We start from the raw sequence: 15717 nt of genomic DNA on the forward strand, positions 1-15717 counted from the left end.
CTTTAAGATCAAATGTGGTTGGAGGTTGGACAGACGCCTACAAGAGCCTTCAAACTCAAGGATCACATGAGAGGCAACACCAGAGATACAATTCTTATTAATGCAGGTTTTATTTTGGGATTCATGAAAGAAATCCCACTTACCCATATCAGAGTCACCTCCACCAGAGGAGTTCAACTTACGAAAAATCTCCTGCTTCTTTGATTTAACCATGGGTGACGTGTTTTCGAGCTTGGTGAAGAAGGAAGGCAAGTAGCTTATACTCCCTGGCGAGCGGGAATCATTCCTGTGGGGAACACAGTTATGCCTATTATGTCTGTTTCATCATGTGCTAACCTTGGGGGTGTACCCACTTCCCCATTTCGTGTCTGTGGATAACCCTATGTCATATATGGGGACACAAATACTTCAGCACGCTCATAAAGTGAGGACTGCAATGGAGATAATCTAGGATGGAGATTCTTAACGAAGACCGAATAAGCAACAAATGATGTTAACAGGAAAGTGAGAACCAGCTTACCATGATGCCATCTGCTTAACAGCACAGACACTGGTATTATTTATAGCTGCCACATACACCAGGAACTATTCACTATTCTACTAGCAGAACTGCTATGAAGTAGAAGAAATTAAAACTAATAGCACGACTTGCCTATAAAACAGCCAAGAGCTCATACCTAAGCAATCAAAACCTGGGGCCTTCAACAGAAGAGCCACAATGTAGAAATAAAACTGCCTCTGTTAAAATCATTTCACGCCTCCCACCAGATGAGCTGGGTCTCATGTAAAGGGTTTCGCAATCATTCGCAGCTTCCTATACTAACACATTTTAAAGAACCAAATTTCCTTTAACCACGATGATCTAGCTAGAGCTGGAGATGACAGCAAAGAACAAACGGAAGGCTGCTGATCACCTCATCTGGTCGGGTGGGTTCATTCATCATTCAAACATAAGAATACCTGCCATATGCCAAAGAGAGACAGATATGTGATAGAAAATGGGCAGGATGTGGCCCGTCCTCAAAAAAGTCACAAACTGAAGGGAAAGCGTAAATATATAATTAAATTGAACGTCAGCCCCTTTCTAAAAACAGATTCTCCTCATTTCGTTGAAAGGTACCAACATCTATTTGCTTGCCCATGAATATAAACCATAAATAACTTAGAACACATTGTTTAAGAAATGCACTAGCAGTTTGGAGTGAGACCTTGGTTTAGAGCTGGACCCTCCCTCTATCTGACCATGGGCACCTCCTAGATTCACCTCCAGGAGCATCACGGGAGTGTGTTCTACACCAAGGAAACAGCGTACGTAGGGACTGAAAGGAATTCAGGGGACCGTAAGCAGCTTGACACGGACACAAGAGTGTGGTGTGAGGGGGAAGCGGCAGGAAACCAGACGAGCAGCATGAACCTGCTCATGAAGGAACTCAGGTGCCGGCCTACTGGCTTAGAGCTTGATTCCATGAGTTTTAGACAAATCACTCTGGTGGAAGTGGACCAGGCAGGGGCCAAACCAAAGGTGTCTAATCCAAACGGAAATAAAACCCAAATAATTCACAGGGGCTGGGTTGGGGTCAGAAATAGGGAAGAAAAAGTCCGTAAAGCAGTTCAGCAAAGGTGCTCGTTAGGACTTCCCTTCCACGTGGAGTCCACAAGGCCTGGTGCACGATAAACACTCAAGCAGGGCTTCGATCGACAGCTGAACAGCTGACCACGTGGACAGAAAAGGATTTTTTAAAAAAGATCTAGAAAGGCTTGATTTCAAGAATAGTGAACACTTTTTTTCTGTAACCTATTTAAATGTAACTTTTTCACTAAAATCCACTGGTATTAGATCACCAGGGAAAGAGACTTCGTGGTCCTTGGAGAGTCCTATCCTGACACGTAACCCGGAGGGGAGAAAAGACACAGGACACACGCACGCTTTGACACGGGAGCCGCCAGCCGGGACACGCTCCTGCTCCTCACCTCTGCTCTGCAGGCTCCGCCCCTCTCTGAGACAGGAGCAGTACACTGTCCTGTTTCTCATGCACGACTGGAACCTGGGGTGGGGAGATGGGCTCGTAGGACTCAGAAGAGACGTGACTCCTCTCTGGGGATTTTCCAGGCCTGGTATTGTAACATATAAAATATTAGATTGTGCTCCTGGGGCCCGCCTACAAATCACCCTAGACAGTTTGAAACCGGTTCACTCATTACGTCATTCAGGAGAAAGGAATAAAGTTGCTAGCTTCTATCAGAAAAAAAGTTGCCTCAGATCTTCACTATATACCGGGTTATCAAAAAGTCTGTTGGCGCTGCTTTATCTGTGCACGTGCACTGGTGGCACATGACAACCCGGGACAGGCAGCGGCCGATGCTCCGAGGGAGGTCAAGGTCATCGTGTGCTTCGGTATCACACCCACCATCCTGCCCTTGTTACTCTGGTGAGCCCTCCAGGCTTTGACCTCTCTCTCTGAGTCAGTCAACACTGAACAGGTCTTTCCCCGTGAAGTTAAAAGAGAAAGGACCAGAGAACTAAACTGAACCCTGAGCACCCCATCAGGTGAGTCAAGACAGGCTCTAGCTGCCCCCTGCTAGGGCTGCGCGATTCTCTGCAGTTTCATGTTCTTCCTCCGGATACCACATTGGTAAAGATCACGTGATATAAACATACTGTTTAGACCAAAACAAGGCTTTGGCTTAGTGACTGTACATATTAAGAGCTACCTGTGACCTTTAAGTGTAATTAGTATATACGTACACGACCTGTCCTTTCCTTTCCCAATCAACCCCATCCAAACAGGTGGCCATTTTTTACCATTTTTCTTTTGGTTCCTTGGTGGTTACCTCTAAACTAAATAATCTTACACTTTTCTTGACTTATCAAACTTGAAACTATCACCTCCCTTCCATGAAAGATGAAGAACCTGACTTTTGAATATACATTAAAAAGATACAGTACCAACTGCTCGGGCAGTGAACATTTTAAGAACAGGCAAGAAAAACCCTCATTTGTACTTCCCAAGGAGTGAGAGTGAATAAACTTTAGGTGTACAAAATTAATCCCCTATCTTGTAGATCTATTCAAATTGCTTTACTCTTCAGAAATGTACATACAATTTGAAATAAAAACCATACTGGGGCGGCTGGGTGGCTCAGTCCGTTAAGCTTCTGACTCTTGATTTGGGCTCAGGTCCTGATCTCCCAGTTTATGAGAGTGAGCAACGCATCAGACTCTGCTGACAGCTTGGAGCCTGCTTGGGATTCTCTCTCTGCCCCTCCCACAATTGCACGCCTCTCTCTCTCTCTCTCTCTCTCTCTCTCTCTAATATAAATAAACTTGAAAGAAAAACAAAACATACCTTCCCCTGGATTTGTCCACAAGATTTTCTGGAGAGACCCTTGGACCTGGTCTTTGATGGTGGACAGACTGAGACTGGGATTCTGGGCTGTAACGATTTGATGTTTTAGTCCTCACAGGTGTGGACACCAAAGCAGATGGTGAATTTTGGAATGTAGAAGTGGGAGGCTGCTGGGGAGGCTGTGAGGAAACTTGATTTCTAGCAAAATCTTGTGTGATGATTTGCTGTGAATGAGGAGAGAAGGAACTGGTTAAACCCACGGAGTTTAATACATTTAATGCTAAATGTAGCATTAAAAAAACCTGGACATCTCTTTTGTGACTCTCTGTGAAATGTGCCTCCCGCACGATCAAAAACAGAAAAATTAACAGAAGAACTTACACAGATGTGATCAGCGAGTGTGATCAGTCGGTGGGTCCTGGGCACTTGCCCCACCCCGTCGGCCTGTGAAGAGGGGGGCAGCTGCTGCTGTGGAGACAGGGATTCCTGCTGGGGTCGGTAGTGATGTAATGGTCCTTCGTATGGTCTGCTGGCTTCACCTAGGGGAGGGCAGACAGGTAGATGTCCTACTCAGGGAACACCCCTGCCTGTCACTCACTATCAGATTAAACATAACTCAGGGACACATGGGAGGGACATGGTGCTATCGCTAAACAGAATTCACGATCTTAATTTTGGAGGAAAAAATGCTTATCGGGACTAGTATAAACCGTGAGAGCATGAGTGGACAAAATATCAGCTATTTTCTGTATCGTTAAATAGGAAGAAAAGAGAACTTGATAAAAGCTTCAAGATAATTTCCCACCGGTGCAGTCTTAAAGGGTTCTACAGCCATAAAGACTACTCTAAAACAAAACCAACAAAACCAGTTATTCCTGCACACGGTCTGGGCAGATGATCGGAAGCAAATGACACCTGCACATGTGCAAACAGGTAAACCGGTGGCTAAAAAGTACCTACTTTCTGCTTGGTTTGCCTTCACCACCTCCGGCTGATAGGCCTGTAGCTTCTCCTGGGGCGGCGCTGGCGAGCTGGCAGGGCTGATCACCTCAATAGCATCGCCAGGCGCTTCATACCGATGAGAAGATACTTTAAGAAAAGGAAAGAGTCTTACTTTAAAACTAATCCGACGAGAAGTTGCAGAAGTCCAAATTCTTCACACCTACTCGCATATTTTTGGTTTTTATTCTCAGAAACGTTCAGTGGCACCCAGGTTAGTGATAACAACCAACAAGCTCAATGCATTGGTTTCAAAGGTCCGCAAGTGCTCCCTCAGTGTCCCTGGTCTCTGTGGGACACAGGGTTCCTGAAACCGTGTGGCCTCTGAGACCTTCGGGCGGGGAGGCAGAGGATAGATGTGTGACGTTCTCCTGGGAGCAGAAGAACCCCAGGAAGGACCTTTCTCAGAGGGGAGATCCCAACGGTTCACTGCTTCCGAGAATTACAGTTCTGTGGGACAACGAGCTCTTAGAAGAACTTTCAGGCTACACAGTGGCTTCGTTACCAGGATGCTTTTAAAGCTACAGATTAAGTAACATTATATAATGATTTTCTCGAATCACTGGAGTACTGCTGACAAAAAGTATTACTCCAAATAACTTCTTGGCACTGTTACACGTGAAAACACACAGAAATGGCAGGGAATGTCTGAAAAGTAGCAAATGCACTCTCCTGGCAGAAAGGACGCCCACGTCAGAGAAGGCCCCCTCTGGGTAGCCGTTCCCAGAAAAACAGGGTCAGTGTGGTGAGGGTCCAGGCAGCCGTTCCCAGTCTCGCCACGGCCTCAGAAGGACGGGAGAGGCACGTGTAACCTTCTGTTGCGGAACCTTCTGATTTTAGAGTGCTCTTTGCATCTACGGGCTGTAGCAAAGAATCCGAGAACACTGTCAGAGGCCCAAAGGGTCTATGACTGCCGGGATCAGCCAGTGTGATCGGTCAGTGGGTCCTGGACACAGGTGTAGAAGTTCGGAATGAACTCTTACAAGCTCCCACCTATGATCCTCCAGGACTCAACTGAACGGCCCTTCCGTCCTCCCCCTTCACCAGGCCATGCAGGTTGTGACTGGCTAGGTTCTAGTACACTCGGGAGAACGGGAACCTGACAACTGGGATGGAAATGAGTTTTCGGGAACTAAAATAAATCACTATATTCGAAGTCATTTATACTACTTTGCAACTTCTGGAGCCCCTGGCATTCATCACTGTTTAAACACCCGGCATCCTGAATCTGCTCACCACGTCCAATATACAGTCGATAGACTAATGCTACACTGTGCACACACCCCTCTGGAAGCCGCCAGGTGAAGATGAAGGCACAGTGCTTCACCTGCGGGGGGAAGGACGCTCTGAAGAGAAAAACCGAAAACCATACAGGGTACCTGTAAATAGCCTGTCGGCTTCATGCCAGCCATTTACCCAGGGATAACCCAGTCAGAAAAGAAGACAGCTTTTCTATCTTCAGACCTTCTGAAGGCCAGACTCCTCGAGCAAGGTCGGCTCTGTCATGCCACCTGAAAAGAGGGGCTATCCAGCGACTAGCGAACCACGTGCCACCGCTTTCAGTAAGCCACAGGCTGGATCCCAGTCCTGGGACCACAGATCTTCCCCAGGGAGCAAGTTTCTGCACGTGCAATACCAATTTTGCAGATCTTCATAATCCCAGGCTAACAGAAGTTTCCTGTCTATACAACAGACTATCCAGCTGCCCCCTTCTCCCCAAAAACCTCAGCCGTGGGGCAGATTTTTACCCAAACAAATTATAATTAGGCACGGGGTAAAAAGAATTACACGTCGCATGCTGGTGCACACGAAATCTCCAACTCTGTTCAGTTTCGTTAATGGAAACAGCAGAGACAGGACTGCGTGTGGTTAAGTTACGGCAAGCATTAGCTGACAGTCGCTTAAATACCTGCTGCTTCCTTCAGGAATTCCATACAGAATTTAGGCAGCTGTTAACAATAAATTCAAAGTAACTTTTCCAGCATCTCACTGTAGATTTGTGAACCCTTACGGACTTAGAGGGTAGATGTCAAAACGACGAACCAGATTTGATCAAAATCCAACCGGCAGGGAGGGGGTGGGGGATGGGGGAAATCGGTGACAAGGATCAAGAGCACACTGATCGTGAGGCACACGGAGTAACCGTACAGAAGCGTTGCATCGCTACATCGCACGCCTGAAGCTAACAGAACGCTGTATGTTTACACCGGAATTAAAAGTTAAAAGAAACACATGAGAACAATTTTAGAAAACGAGCACAGAATATGAGGCTATGCGTAAAGGAGGAATAAAAATGACCAATAAATATGTGAAAAAAGTTCTCTGTAAATCCGACTTGCAAGACAGATGTGATGTAAATACCAATTACCAGTAAGACGGTGGTGTCGCTTTTTAAAACTTTGTATCTCAGCAAAAGGATACAAGAGACTGTGGGGTATCGACTTGAATACCGAACCACATACTAGAAGACGCCCCTGAAGGGTCCCCCCCTGAAGGGGCCTTCGTAGCACAGAGCTTGACGACACATCTGTCATCTTTCAGATTCCTGAAAATGTTAGTGAGCTCTGTCCTACTTCCCAGCTTTACCTTTCCAAAGGCACGGGGTTCTCATGGAAAACACCTGGACAGGCATACTTCAGAAGCTGAAGTTGAAATAAACACGACAGACAGCAGGACAGACATTTTGCACCTGTAAACCCACCAAACCCTTTCATGACAATTATGAGCAAGGTCAGGATTTTCCTTATACCGTATAGCTCTGCTTTACCTAGAGAAGAAAGTAATTCTTTACTCAGATATCACATTGCAAAACTCAGATGAAGATACATACAGCTACTAGAAGAGTCTGAACTTTGAGAGCCACGTTCCCTCGCATCCTTGTCCGAGGCAATTTGCCGGGTGATGATCACGTCTATGAAGTTAGCTGCGGTAATGGTAGTCTTCCCTCGGGTCCTTAGCTCTTCCTCATATCTGGATTTTGGAGGAGGCCCTTTATCTTTCCCAGCCTCTGAATAAACTACCGAAGAGTGAGGCTGGGGCTTGCCACTTGGAAAGGCGGCCGAGGTGTACAGACACTGAACAGATCTCTTCTCCGCCTCCAGGCTTTTCTGCTCTAGCTGCTGCTGTTCACTAACTGCGGCTGACCTGCTTCTCAAAGTTTCTTCTAACCTGGAAGCTTCATGCTTACTCTCTTTCGTTTTGGAAACCTCCATCTGGGGGGCAGAGGCTGCGGCGTCCACGAGGGCGGCCAGGGCGTCCGCAGCGGTGCTGTAGCGGGAGGCCGGCAGGCCCTGGCTTATCGACGGGCCCCCGGCGGGCAGCGGCCTGCGAACAGAAGCAAACCACACACAGCTCCGTGAAGGGCGGGCTCTACCGGGGGCGCGCTGGGGAGGCGGCGGGGTCCACCGCACACCAAGACGTGTCGGGCGGCCACCGATCTAAAAGTGCGCGGTACGCAAGAGACCGTCTGTTTGTCCTTGGTCCGAACGTGTCCGGGAGACTCACATGATTCGCAGCTGAGCGCTTGGATCCAAAGGTGTGATTACACTGGTTCCGTTGGTTCCCTGGAAAACGCTGGGTCTCTGCTGCAACATGGGCTCCTGAGCTCTCACTGAAGGGGACGGGGAGCGGACATACCCGTGGCTGCCAGGTCGGCCCGGCTGTTCGGAGCCTGTGAAGGCCAAAAAAATAAAATAAAACAAAGAAGAGGGAAGGGAAGACAAGCCCCGAGGAAGAACCTAAAGACGGCCACATTTAGGGACCGTTCCTTTCTTAGTTATTCCTGACAAGAGAAAACGTTAAGAAACTTGATGGCCCGCCTTTTGGCCTTGCTCATGTTCCACACGAGTTTCTCAATAAAGATGTAATAAAACCACGCTCGTAGCTCGAGAGAAAAACATCCACTCTCATTTACTGGCGCTTTCATTTCTGTGATTCCTGACAGAAACAAAAATGACACCAACAGTGAAGTACAGTTGATCCTTGAACAACAGGGATTTGAACTGCACCGGGCCACCTACCTGTGGATTTTTTTCTTTTTTTAAATACAGTACAGTACCGTAACTGTGTTTTCTCATCATTTTCTCATCAATTTCTGTTCTCTAGCTCACTTTATTGTAAGGACATATACATGAGACATGCATACAAAATATGGGTAATCAACTATTTATGTTAGCGGTAAGGTTTCCAGGCAATAAATAGTAGGCGACTGGCAGTTGGGGGGGAGTCAAAGTTATACGTGGATTTTCCCCCGTTGCGTGGGGGGTCAGCGCCCCTCACCTGAGTACAGGGTCAGCTGTGCTAATACAAATCGGGGGCTCCTGGGTGGCTCAGTTCAGCATCTGACACTTGATTTCGGCTCAGGTCATGAGCTCGCGGTTTGTGAGATCGAGCCCCTAGTCGGATTCTGAGGTGACAGCCATTAAGCCTCCCTGGGATTCTCTCTCTCTGACCCTCCAGCATCTGGGCGCGCGTGCGCTCTCGCTCTCTCAAAACAAATAAACGTTAACAAAAATCAGGTAAGCTCATCTCTCAAGAGTTTTCCTCAAACTCCAGCGTGTTTACCGTTTCCAAACTCCCATTCGGCACCACCGTCTAAACATCGTGACGAGGAGGACACACGTGATGAGAGCTGCCACCACCCCAGGGTCCGAGGCGGCTTCACTCAGCCACAGCTCTCCCCGCTCCGCTCAGCTCCGCGCCGCGCCGCTCTGCGCTCCGCGCTCCCCGGGGACACTGTCTCTCTGTGGACACGTGATCACTCACTCTGCCCGCCCCCAAATCAGCTCCTCTAACCACCTCCTCCAGCAGCTGAGCTGTTTTTGTTCGCTTGACCTCAGCTCTCCCCGAACAAAGCCACAACTTGGACTCTGTGCCGCACGACTCTCTGGGAAGAGCTCAGACTCCCTCGCTCTTCACTCCCTTCTGCGCCTCCTCCGCCTCCTCCGTTCTCCGCCCTCAGAGGCGGCGCCGGCAGTTTTACCGTGTATCCCTGTCCCCACAGCAGGTACCGCCTGGCCGCACCTCTTCAGCAATTTTCTCCCTTCCAACCATACATCAGCTTCCACCAGCACTTCTATATTCCTAGGAGAGGGCCTGCTATTTAAATTTCTGTATCTCGGCCAAGACTATTCCTATTTACGCTGCCACCTGATGACGCGTGAGAGTCAGCGTTTCTTTAGTCACACCGACACAGAATACTCACAAACCGTTCAAGTGTCTGGTGGGAGAAATGGGGTCTATCGTCTCGAGTCTGAGTGTTATCCGTTAGTGGGATCACGAGCATTTTCAAAATCTAGTTCCTACCGCAGCGACGCTTTAATTAAATGCGTTTCACGTTCGTATGTGGCCAGCGTAGGATCGGTACTCGGGTGCTACCTCGCTACGCGTTACAGCACTTCCTGTGGTCAGACGCAGTGATTCCCGCCTATCTGCGGACAGCAGACCACAGCTACAGGTCTTTAGGCTTTGCAAGCGCACAACTATTCAAGATAAATCCTCAGGAATGACGTCACGGAGTCGAGTACGAGGACCGGCTTTGGACCCCCGCTCTATACCGCCGCCACTTTGATTTTAAGGGTCTGTTCCCCACGACCAGGAGTGTGCCCTCCGGTTCCACACCGCCCTCTATGACCAGCCCCGCCTCGGGAACATCCCTCCCTGTAACCTCCAAGGACGGACCGGCTCCTCTCCCCGCACGCTTGCCGCCTGGAGAGCTCAGCCGAGCCAGAGTCTCAACACTTACGGGGGACTCCCGGGTCACCAAGTCCAAGCCGTCCGTTGTCCTAAGTGCCAGATCTGTTTACCTGGCAACACGGACATGGGACGTGGTTTCATTTCACTGATGGAGCCCAACGCAAGAAGACAGATATGCCACAGATAAGAACGTCCCAGAGACGCATCAAAGCGTGTCCCGTGGTAAAACCCCTCTGCTCTTCACTTTTGTTAATCCCTCTCTATCTTACGTGAGGGCCGATCCTGTCTCTCATCTCTTCCTCACCCGCTGCATCCAGTTACTGCCGAGTCCTTCCCGTTTGCCTCAAAGGCATCCTTCCCAAGCAGTTCCTTTCTGGCCCCTCCCAGTGCCAAACATCTCAAGCCGTTGTGAGCGACCGTCACGGCCTCGCTATTCTGGTGGCAGCACGTGCCCCCCTCCGGGGTTCTAATCCACCTCAAGCCCCTCCTGTGTCCGTGCCCCCTCGTGTCACCTGCCTCCCTGCCGAATGGCAGCACCTGTCATCTCCAAGTGCCAGCCCCCCTTCTAACTATATTTCCACTCTTCCTCCAAGTCCAGCTCGACGAGTCCAGCTTCAATGAGCCCCGAGCCCAGTGTCTTCACACAGCGTCTTCGTAGCCAACTGCTGGGGGCCAGATCCAAATGACGCCTTCCTCGTGAAAACGTCACCTTCTTGTTCCAAATTCACGTCTGCACCATTTAAACCTCGATGGCGCTCTCACCTGTCCTTCACTTACGGCCTGAAATCACTTTCTGTCTCAGGATCCCCGTGTGTGAGATGACCTCGGCATCCCCACGGCAGGAGCGGGTGCGGAATGAACAAAGCCACGCCACTCACCCGACCGCAGGTAGAGGTCCGAGGACGCCGCGGCTATCCGCTCCCGCTCCTTCTCGCGCTCCCGCTCCCGCTCCGCGCTCGCGGCCGCTGCAAGGTGCGTTGAGTGTCCTGTAAAACACGCGAAGTCCGCCACTTCAAGACAAACACATCAACCTGTCAGGTACAAACAACGTGTAAAGTCTCAAGTGGCTGAAAGGTTTCCAAAATGCTCCAAACTCCACGTGTGGGAAGGTTAAGAGTTTTGGATGACAACTAAAGCCCAACACGAGCTTTTAGGATGTTTCTAGAGTATGGCGACAGAACGGCATAGTAGAACTATTACTAAATATTACGTGAAAGACCAAATGGGGAACAACTGCCCGAAATGCCTTCAAAGGCCGTGCTGTCAACACGGTGGTCGTGGGGCGGGGGGGGTGGGGAAGGGTGGCCGCAGACTCTCACCTGGAGACATAGAAGCAGAGTTGTATGGCCTGGGGGGGAACGTAATCTGTGTACCAGGAATATAAGTGATTCTGTCCATGGGTGGAGTACTTGTTCCCCCTGGATGAGGCACTAAAATTGCTGGAGGCATATTGGTCAGGTCAATGATTCCTGCTCAAAAGACAAATACGATAAAATTATGTCAAGTATCAGTCTTTCTAAAGATACAGAACTGTATGTGGCTATTTTATATGGTTTATCTCTATAACCCAGCGATATTTTGTTATACGGTATAAATAAAAATGGCCCAGATCATCATCACTTTGGAAGGCCGTCTTTAAGTCTACAGAAGGCCGTGAAATACTGTGCCCCATACCAGTAACCTAAAAGCACGAACAGATTACAGAGGGAGGCAGCAAACTGAAAAAACAATGATTTCAAACACCCAGCTCAATGACTTCATTTAGTAGTTCAGTGTTCACCAAAACACCCCGTCTGACACATTTCTTCATCTGCCTTCAAGGCCTAAAAGCTACACGGCCAAGGATATGGCTGCCTCTTCATTCTTTCCATCATTCATTCAATAAATACTCATTGATACTCAGTACACGTAACGCACTCGTGAAACCGAAACGCAAAGACACACACCCCTCGTTGCCGGGTACGGGAGACCCAGCTGCTGCTCCCGTGGGGAGAGGCCTCTGGCCACATCTGGGCGCAGGTTCACCTGCATCTGCTGTGAGGTAATGTAATCATTGAGGATTGTCTGTCTCGTGTTCTCCATGGCGTAAAGCTGATACTGACTCGGGTAAGCTGGGGTTGGTGAGAGCTGTCTCTGAAACAGGTAAGCAGCAGCTGCTGGCGGAGAGAACAAGAGAAAGGTGTTCAGCTGACTGAGTCCACGTGAGGTTCCTTTGCCGAACATCACCCACAGAAAGAGGCGGGGCTCTCGCTCTCCAGCTAAAATGCGCGTGCAGCCCTTATTCGGCGTGGGTAGGAACGGAACAGGGATTAAGGGAGATTCATTTTAGACCCCGACACATCAGCAGTATGAATATACGCATTCTAAAGTCAGATGTGAAAGGGGCGTCTGGGTGGCCCAGTCGGCTGAGTGTCCGACTTCCACTCAGGTCATGATCTCGCGGTCAGTGAGTTCGAGCCCCGCATTGGGCTCTGTGCTGACAGCTCAGAGTCTGGAGCGTGCTTCAGACTATGTGTCTACTTTGCTCTTTGCCCCTCGCCTGCTTGTACTCTGTCTCTCTCTCCCAACATTAAACATTAAAAAAAAACCTTTTTAATTATAAATAAATCAAATCAGATGTGATGGAAAAGGGGGAGAAACTAGACACAATAGGAGTATGAACATGTTTACCAAGTAGAACAGGAGCTAAAAAACTTCTCCACTAGTTTCACTTTCCATCTTTGCCATGTAACTTTTATTTTTCACCTAAGTCTCAAGGGCTGCATTTGAGAAATTATTTTTGTAGTGCCAATCATTCAACACAACCGAACAGAAATATATGTGAACACACTTTCCTGGGGCTGAAGAGGATTAGTCCACAAGCATTTAATTAATCCATGTGTTTAGAGCAGAGAACGGCAAACTTAAAGGCCGGATGGTAAATATATTAGGTTTTTTGGACCATATGGTCTGTTCCACCTACTCAACTTTCCCACTGTAGCTGCACAGAGAAAATGAAAGCACCCACAGACAAAGCATCAACAAATAACTGCCTGTGTTCTAATAAAACTTTATTTACACAAACAGGCAGCAGGATTTAGCCCCCTGGCCATAGTCTGACTAGCCTAGGTCAGAGCATGACACGAGATGCTAGGAAGGGGTAGGTGTGTGTGGTACGAAGTAGAAGGTAAAGTCTCTATGCTCAAAATATTTAGAATCCAGCTCCAGCTCAAAAATAACCAGTAAATAAAACTGCTACAAAGTACAGGACTATGGTATCACTCCATGAAGGTATAAACCTTCAACGTTGTCTGAAAACTTGAGTGAACTATTTTACATATACACGTTCTCCCCAGAAAAACAAATAACCAGTTTTCTGGAATGTTTGCCTCCCCTTTCTTCACCCGGAGCTCCCAGCCGGGTGATTCTGTCAGTGGAATCTGTGGGAGCTCCTGTCTCAATTCTGGGAGACAGTCCCTGAAGAATTAAATGCAGGCTCCTCTGAAACTTAGTGTTCTCAAGTGACAAACGACCTGATGGCACCGATACAACCCTCAGAAGGTACAATATTTTCTACAGGCACCTCCCTCACTACTAGAAAGTGAAACTAACACTTAGAAATCCTGACATATTGGTAATGAACATCTCTTCTCGAAGGACCACAGTAAAAAACAAAGGTGGTCTGTGTCCCAATTTCAACCTGAAGGATGTGACAAGCGAGCAATTTAGGAGAGAGGAGAGGATGAGCAGAAAACACATTTGAGGCAGGGTCGGTGGGCGAGGGGAGCGGGCACCGGGGGCGGGGAGGACAGGGGGCAGCTGGCCCAGCAGGTGCATCAGGACAGCCACCGACACACTGACAGGGCTCCTTTCCCTCAGTAGAGCACATGACCCTGAGCCCAGCACAGACTGCTCACTAGAAAACCGACGGACTCCTGCACCTACATGAGGGATGTTCACCCACAGCCAGAGGCCGTCTGTCTGTTCCAAAGTTCCTTCCTGCTGTACCTGCCACTGTGATTACGTAACTTAATGAAAGAATCTGGAGGTTGTTGAGGGAAGAACAAAAAGTGGTTTCTCTGGAAACTAAGTCAACTGCTTTGGAAAGACTCAAGACAGAAGCTGAATCACGTATGGACAAGATAATTTTAAAAGACCAAAAAAAAAAAAAAAAAAAAAAATCCGAAAGGATTCTGTAGTGCGATTCAAGTGGTTTTCAATTCCAGCTTCACTTAAAAAAGCAAACATGGAAATGTGAGTATCGTTTATGTAGCAAAGAAAAGGGTGCAGTTTCATCGGTGGACACTGGCCCAAGATCAGAATTCTGGTGAATGAATGTCTATACGGTGAATTCAAATGTTTAAGGTATGCCTGTGTCATTTCAAAACAATCCTTCACGTGGGCCCACCTTTTCAATCAGCTTAACCAAATGCCATACCTCTTTGTTTCTGTTCTGTAATGGGTGCTGGTACTCCTTCGTTTCGGGATTTCAGAACTGGTAACATGGGGGTGCGGAGTGTGTGAAAGGTCAGTGAGCTGCACACTAACAATGTACGCAACAGTCTGCGTATTATACTTTAATAAACGGAGCTTAAAAAGTCGTACAGGTACATCGTTTCTTCGCCATACATCCTCACCACACGCTGTGCTTACCAGGATCCAGAGCCCTGTGAAACGGCATGGCGGGATCCAAATGCGTGGGAAGATGGCTCCGATAAACCTCTCCCGTGGTGCTGCCCCTGTGATGGGGATCAAAAGGGCTGTGGCTTACTACCGGGTCCACCCCAGGCACCGGAGACTTCGCCGGTATACTTTCCCTCTGGGTAGGGGTCAGTGTCGATTTTCTTTCATGATTGGTAGACTTGCTGGAAGAGATGGTAACTGGAAAAAAAAAAAAAAAAAAAAAAAGGCAACCCCACGACTTCTTAAGAAAACTTGTGAAGTAGGATTATACATTTGACCCTTGAACAATGCAAGGTTAGAGGCGCCAAGCGCCCCAGCCCCCTGCAACAGTCAACAATTCATACATAACGTTAGACTCCCCATAAACTAACAGCCTACTATACTATTGGCTGGAAGCCTCACTGGTAACATAAACAGTTGATCAGCACATCATCTTATGTGTTATATGTATTATGCCCTATATTCTTACAATACGGTAAGCTAGAGAAAAGAAAATGTTAAGAAAATTCTAAGAGAGAGATACATTTACAGAGAGCACTGTATTTGCTCAAACAAAATAAATCCACCTAAGTGGACCCACGCGGCTCAAACCCGTGTTGTTCAAGGGTCAGCTGTATTTCTCCATTTCTCACCCAGTCAAATACAGACGATATTTATATTTTTATCTGCTTCCACCAAACATTTAATAGTTAATCTTACGCAAATGGGAAGAACTAGTAGAAGCTTTTGAGATTTGGAGACCACCGCCTTTTGGATCACAGCACCAGCATTTTATCACCTAATATTAAGATTAAAAATGAAGTTCAACACTCCTCTTTAAGTCCCATTATAAATGATTTTTGTGTTCTGTATGACTCTAACATTGCAAATTCTTTTCGATCCCACACGTACGTATATCAACTCACAACCCCCTCTCTGCCTGCGTCACCCAGCCTCCCTGCGGCCCACTAGTCCTGAAGTTATACTATTTTTCCTTGCTCTCTACTTCCACAAAGACTTTCTTACAAGCTCACCA

The 15717-nt window shown here is 48.0% G+C and overlaps 1 protein-coding gene across 13 annotated transcripts in view; it reads right to left on the bottom strand.

Annotated features, from left to right (window-relative positions):
- NCOR1 (nuclear receptor corepressor 1) overlaps positions 1 to 15717 on the bottom strand; it is a 161019-nt gene that overhangs the window by 9680 nt on the left and 135622 nt on the right. For 8 of the 13 annotated variants that reach the window (XM_040453095.1, XM_040453101.1, XM_040453103.1 and 5 more), the window contains 11 exons: positions 14673 to 14900; positions 11987 to 12196; positions 11360 to 11509; positions 10919 to 11026; positions 7851 to 8016; positions 7177 to 7670; positions 4308 to 4436; positions 3729 to 3886; positions 3348 to 3571; positions 1972 to 2112; positions 144 to 286 (listed from right to left, as the gene is read on the bottom strand). In XM_040453095.1, coding sequence (XP_040309029.1) covers positions 144 to 286; positions 1972 to 2112; positions 3348 to 3571; positions 3729 to 3886; positions 4308 to 4436; positions 7177 to 7670; positions 7851 to 8016; positions 10919 to 11026; positions 11360 to 11509; positions 11987 to 12196; positions 14673 to 14900 — 2151 coding nt within the window. The remainder of the gene's footprint in view (positions 1 to 143; positions 287 to 1971; positions 2113 to 3347; positions 3572 to 3728; positions 3887 to 4307; positions 4437 to 7176; positions 7671 to 7850; positions 8017 to 10918; positions 11027 to 11359; positions 11510 to 11986; positions 12197 to 14672; positions 14901 to 15717) is intronic. The other 5 variants (XM_040453104.1, XM_040453096.1, XM_040453107.1 and 2 more) reach the window with 3 other exon arrangements.

Source organism: Herpailurus yagouaroundi, unplaced genomic scaffold, assembly GCF_014898765.1.
Source record: "Herpailurus yagouaroundi ecotype Mexico unplaced genomic scaffold, PumYag 208, whole genome shotgun sequence".
Taxonomy (NCBI): Eukaryota; Metazoa; Chordata; class Mammalia; order Carnivora; family Felidae; genus Herpailurus; species Herpailurus yagouaroundi.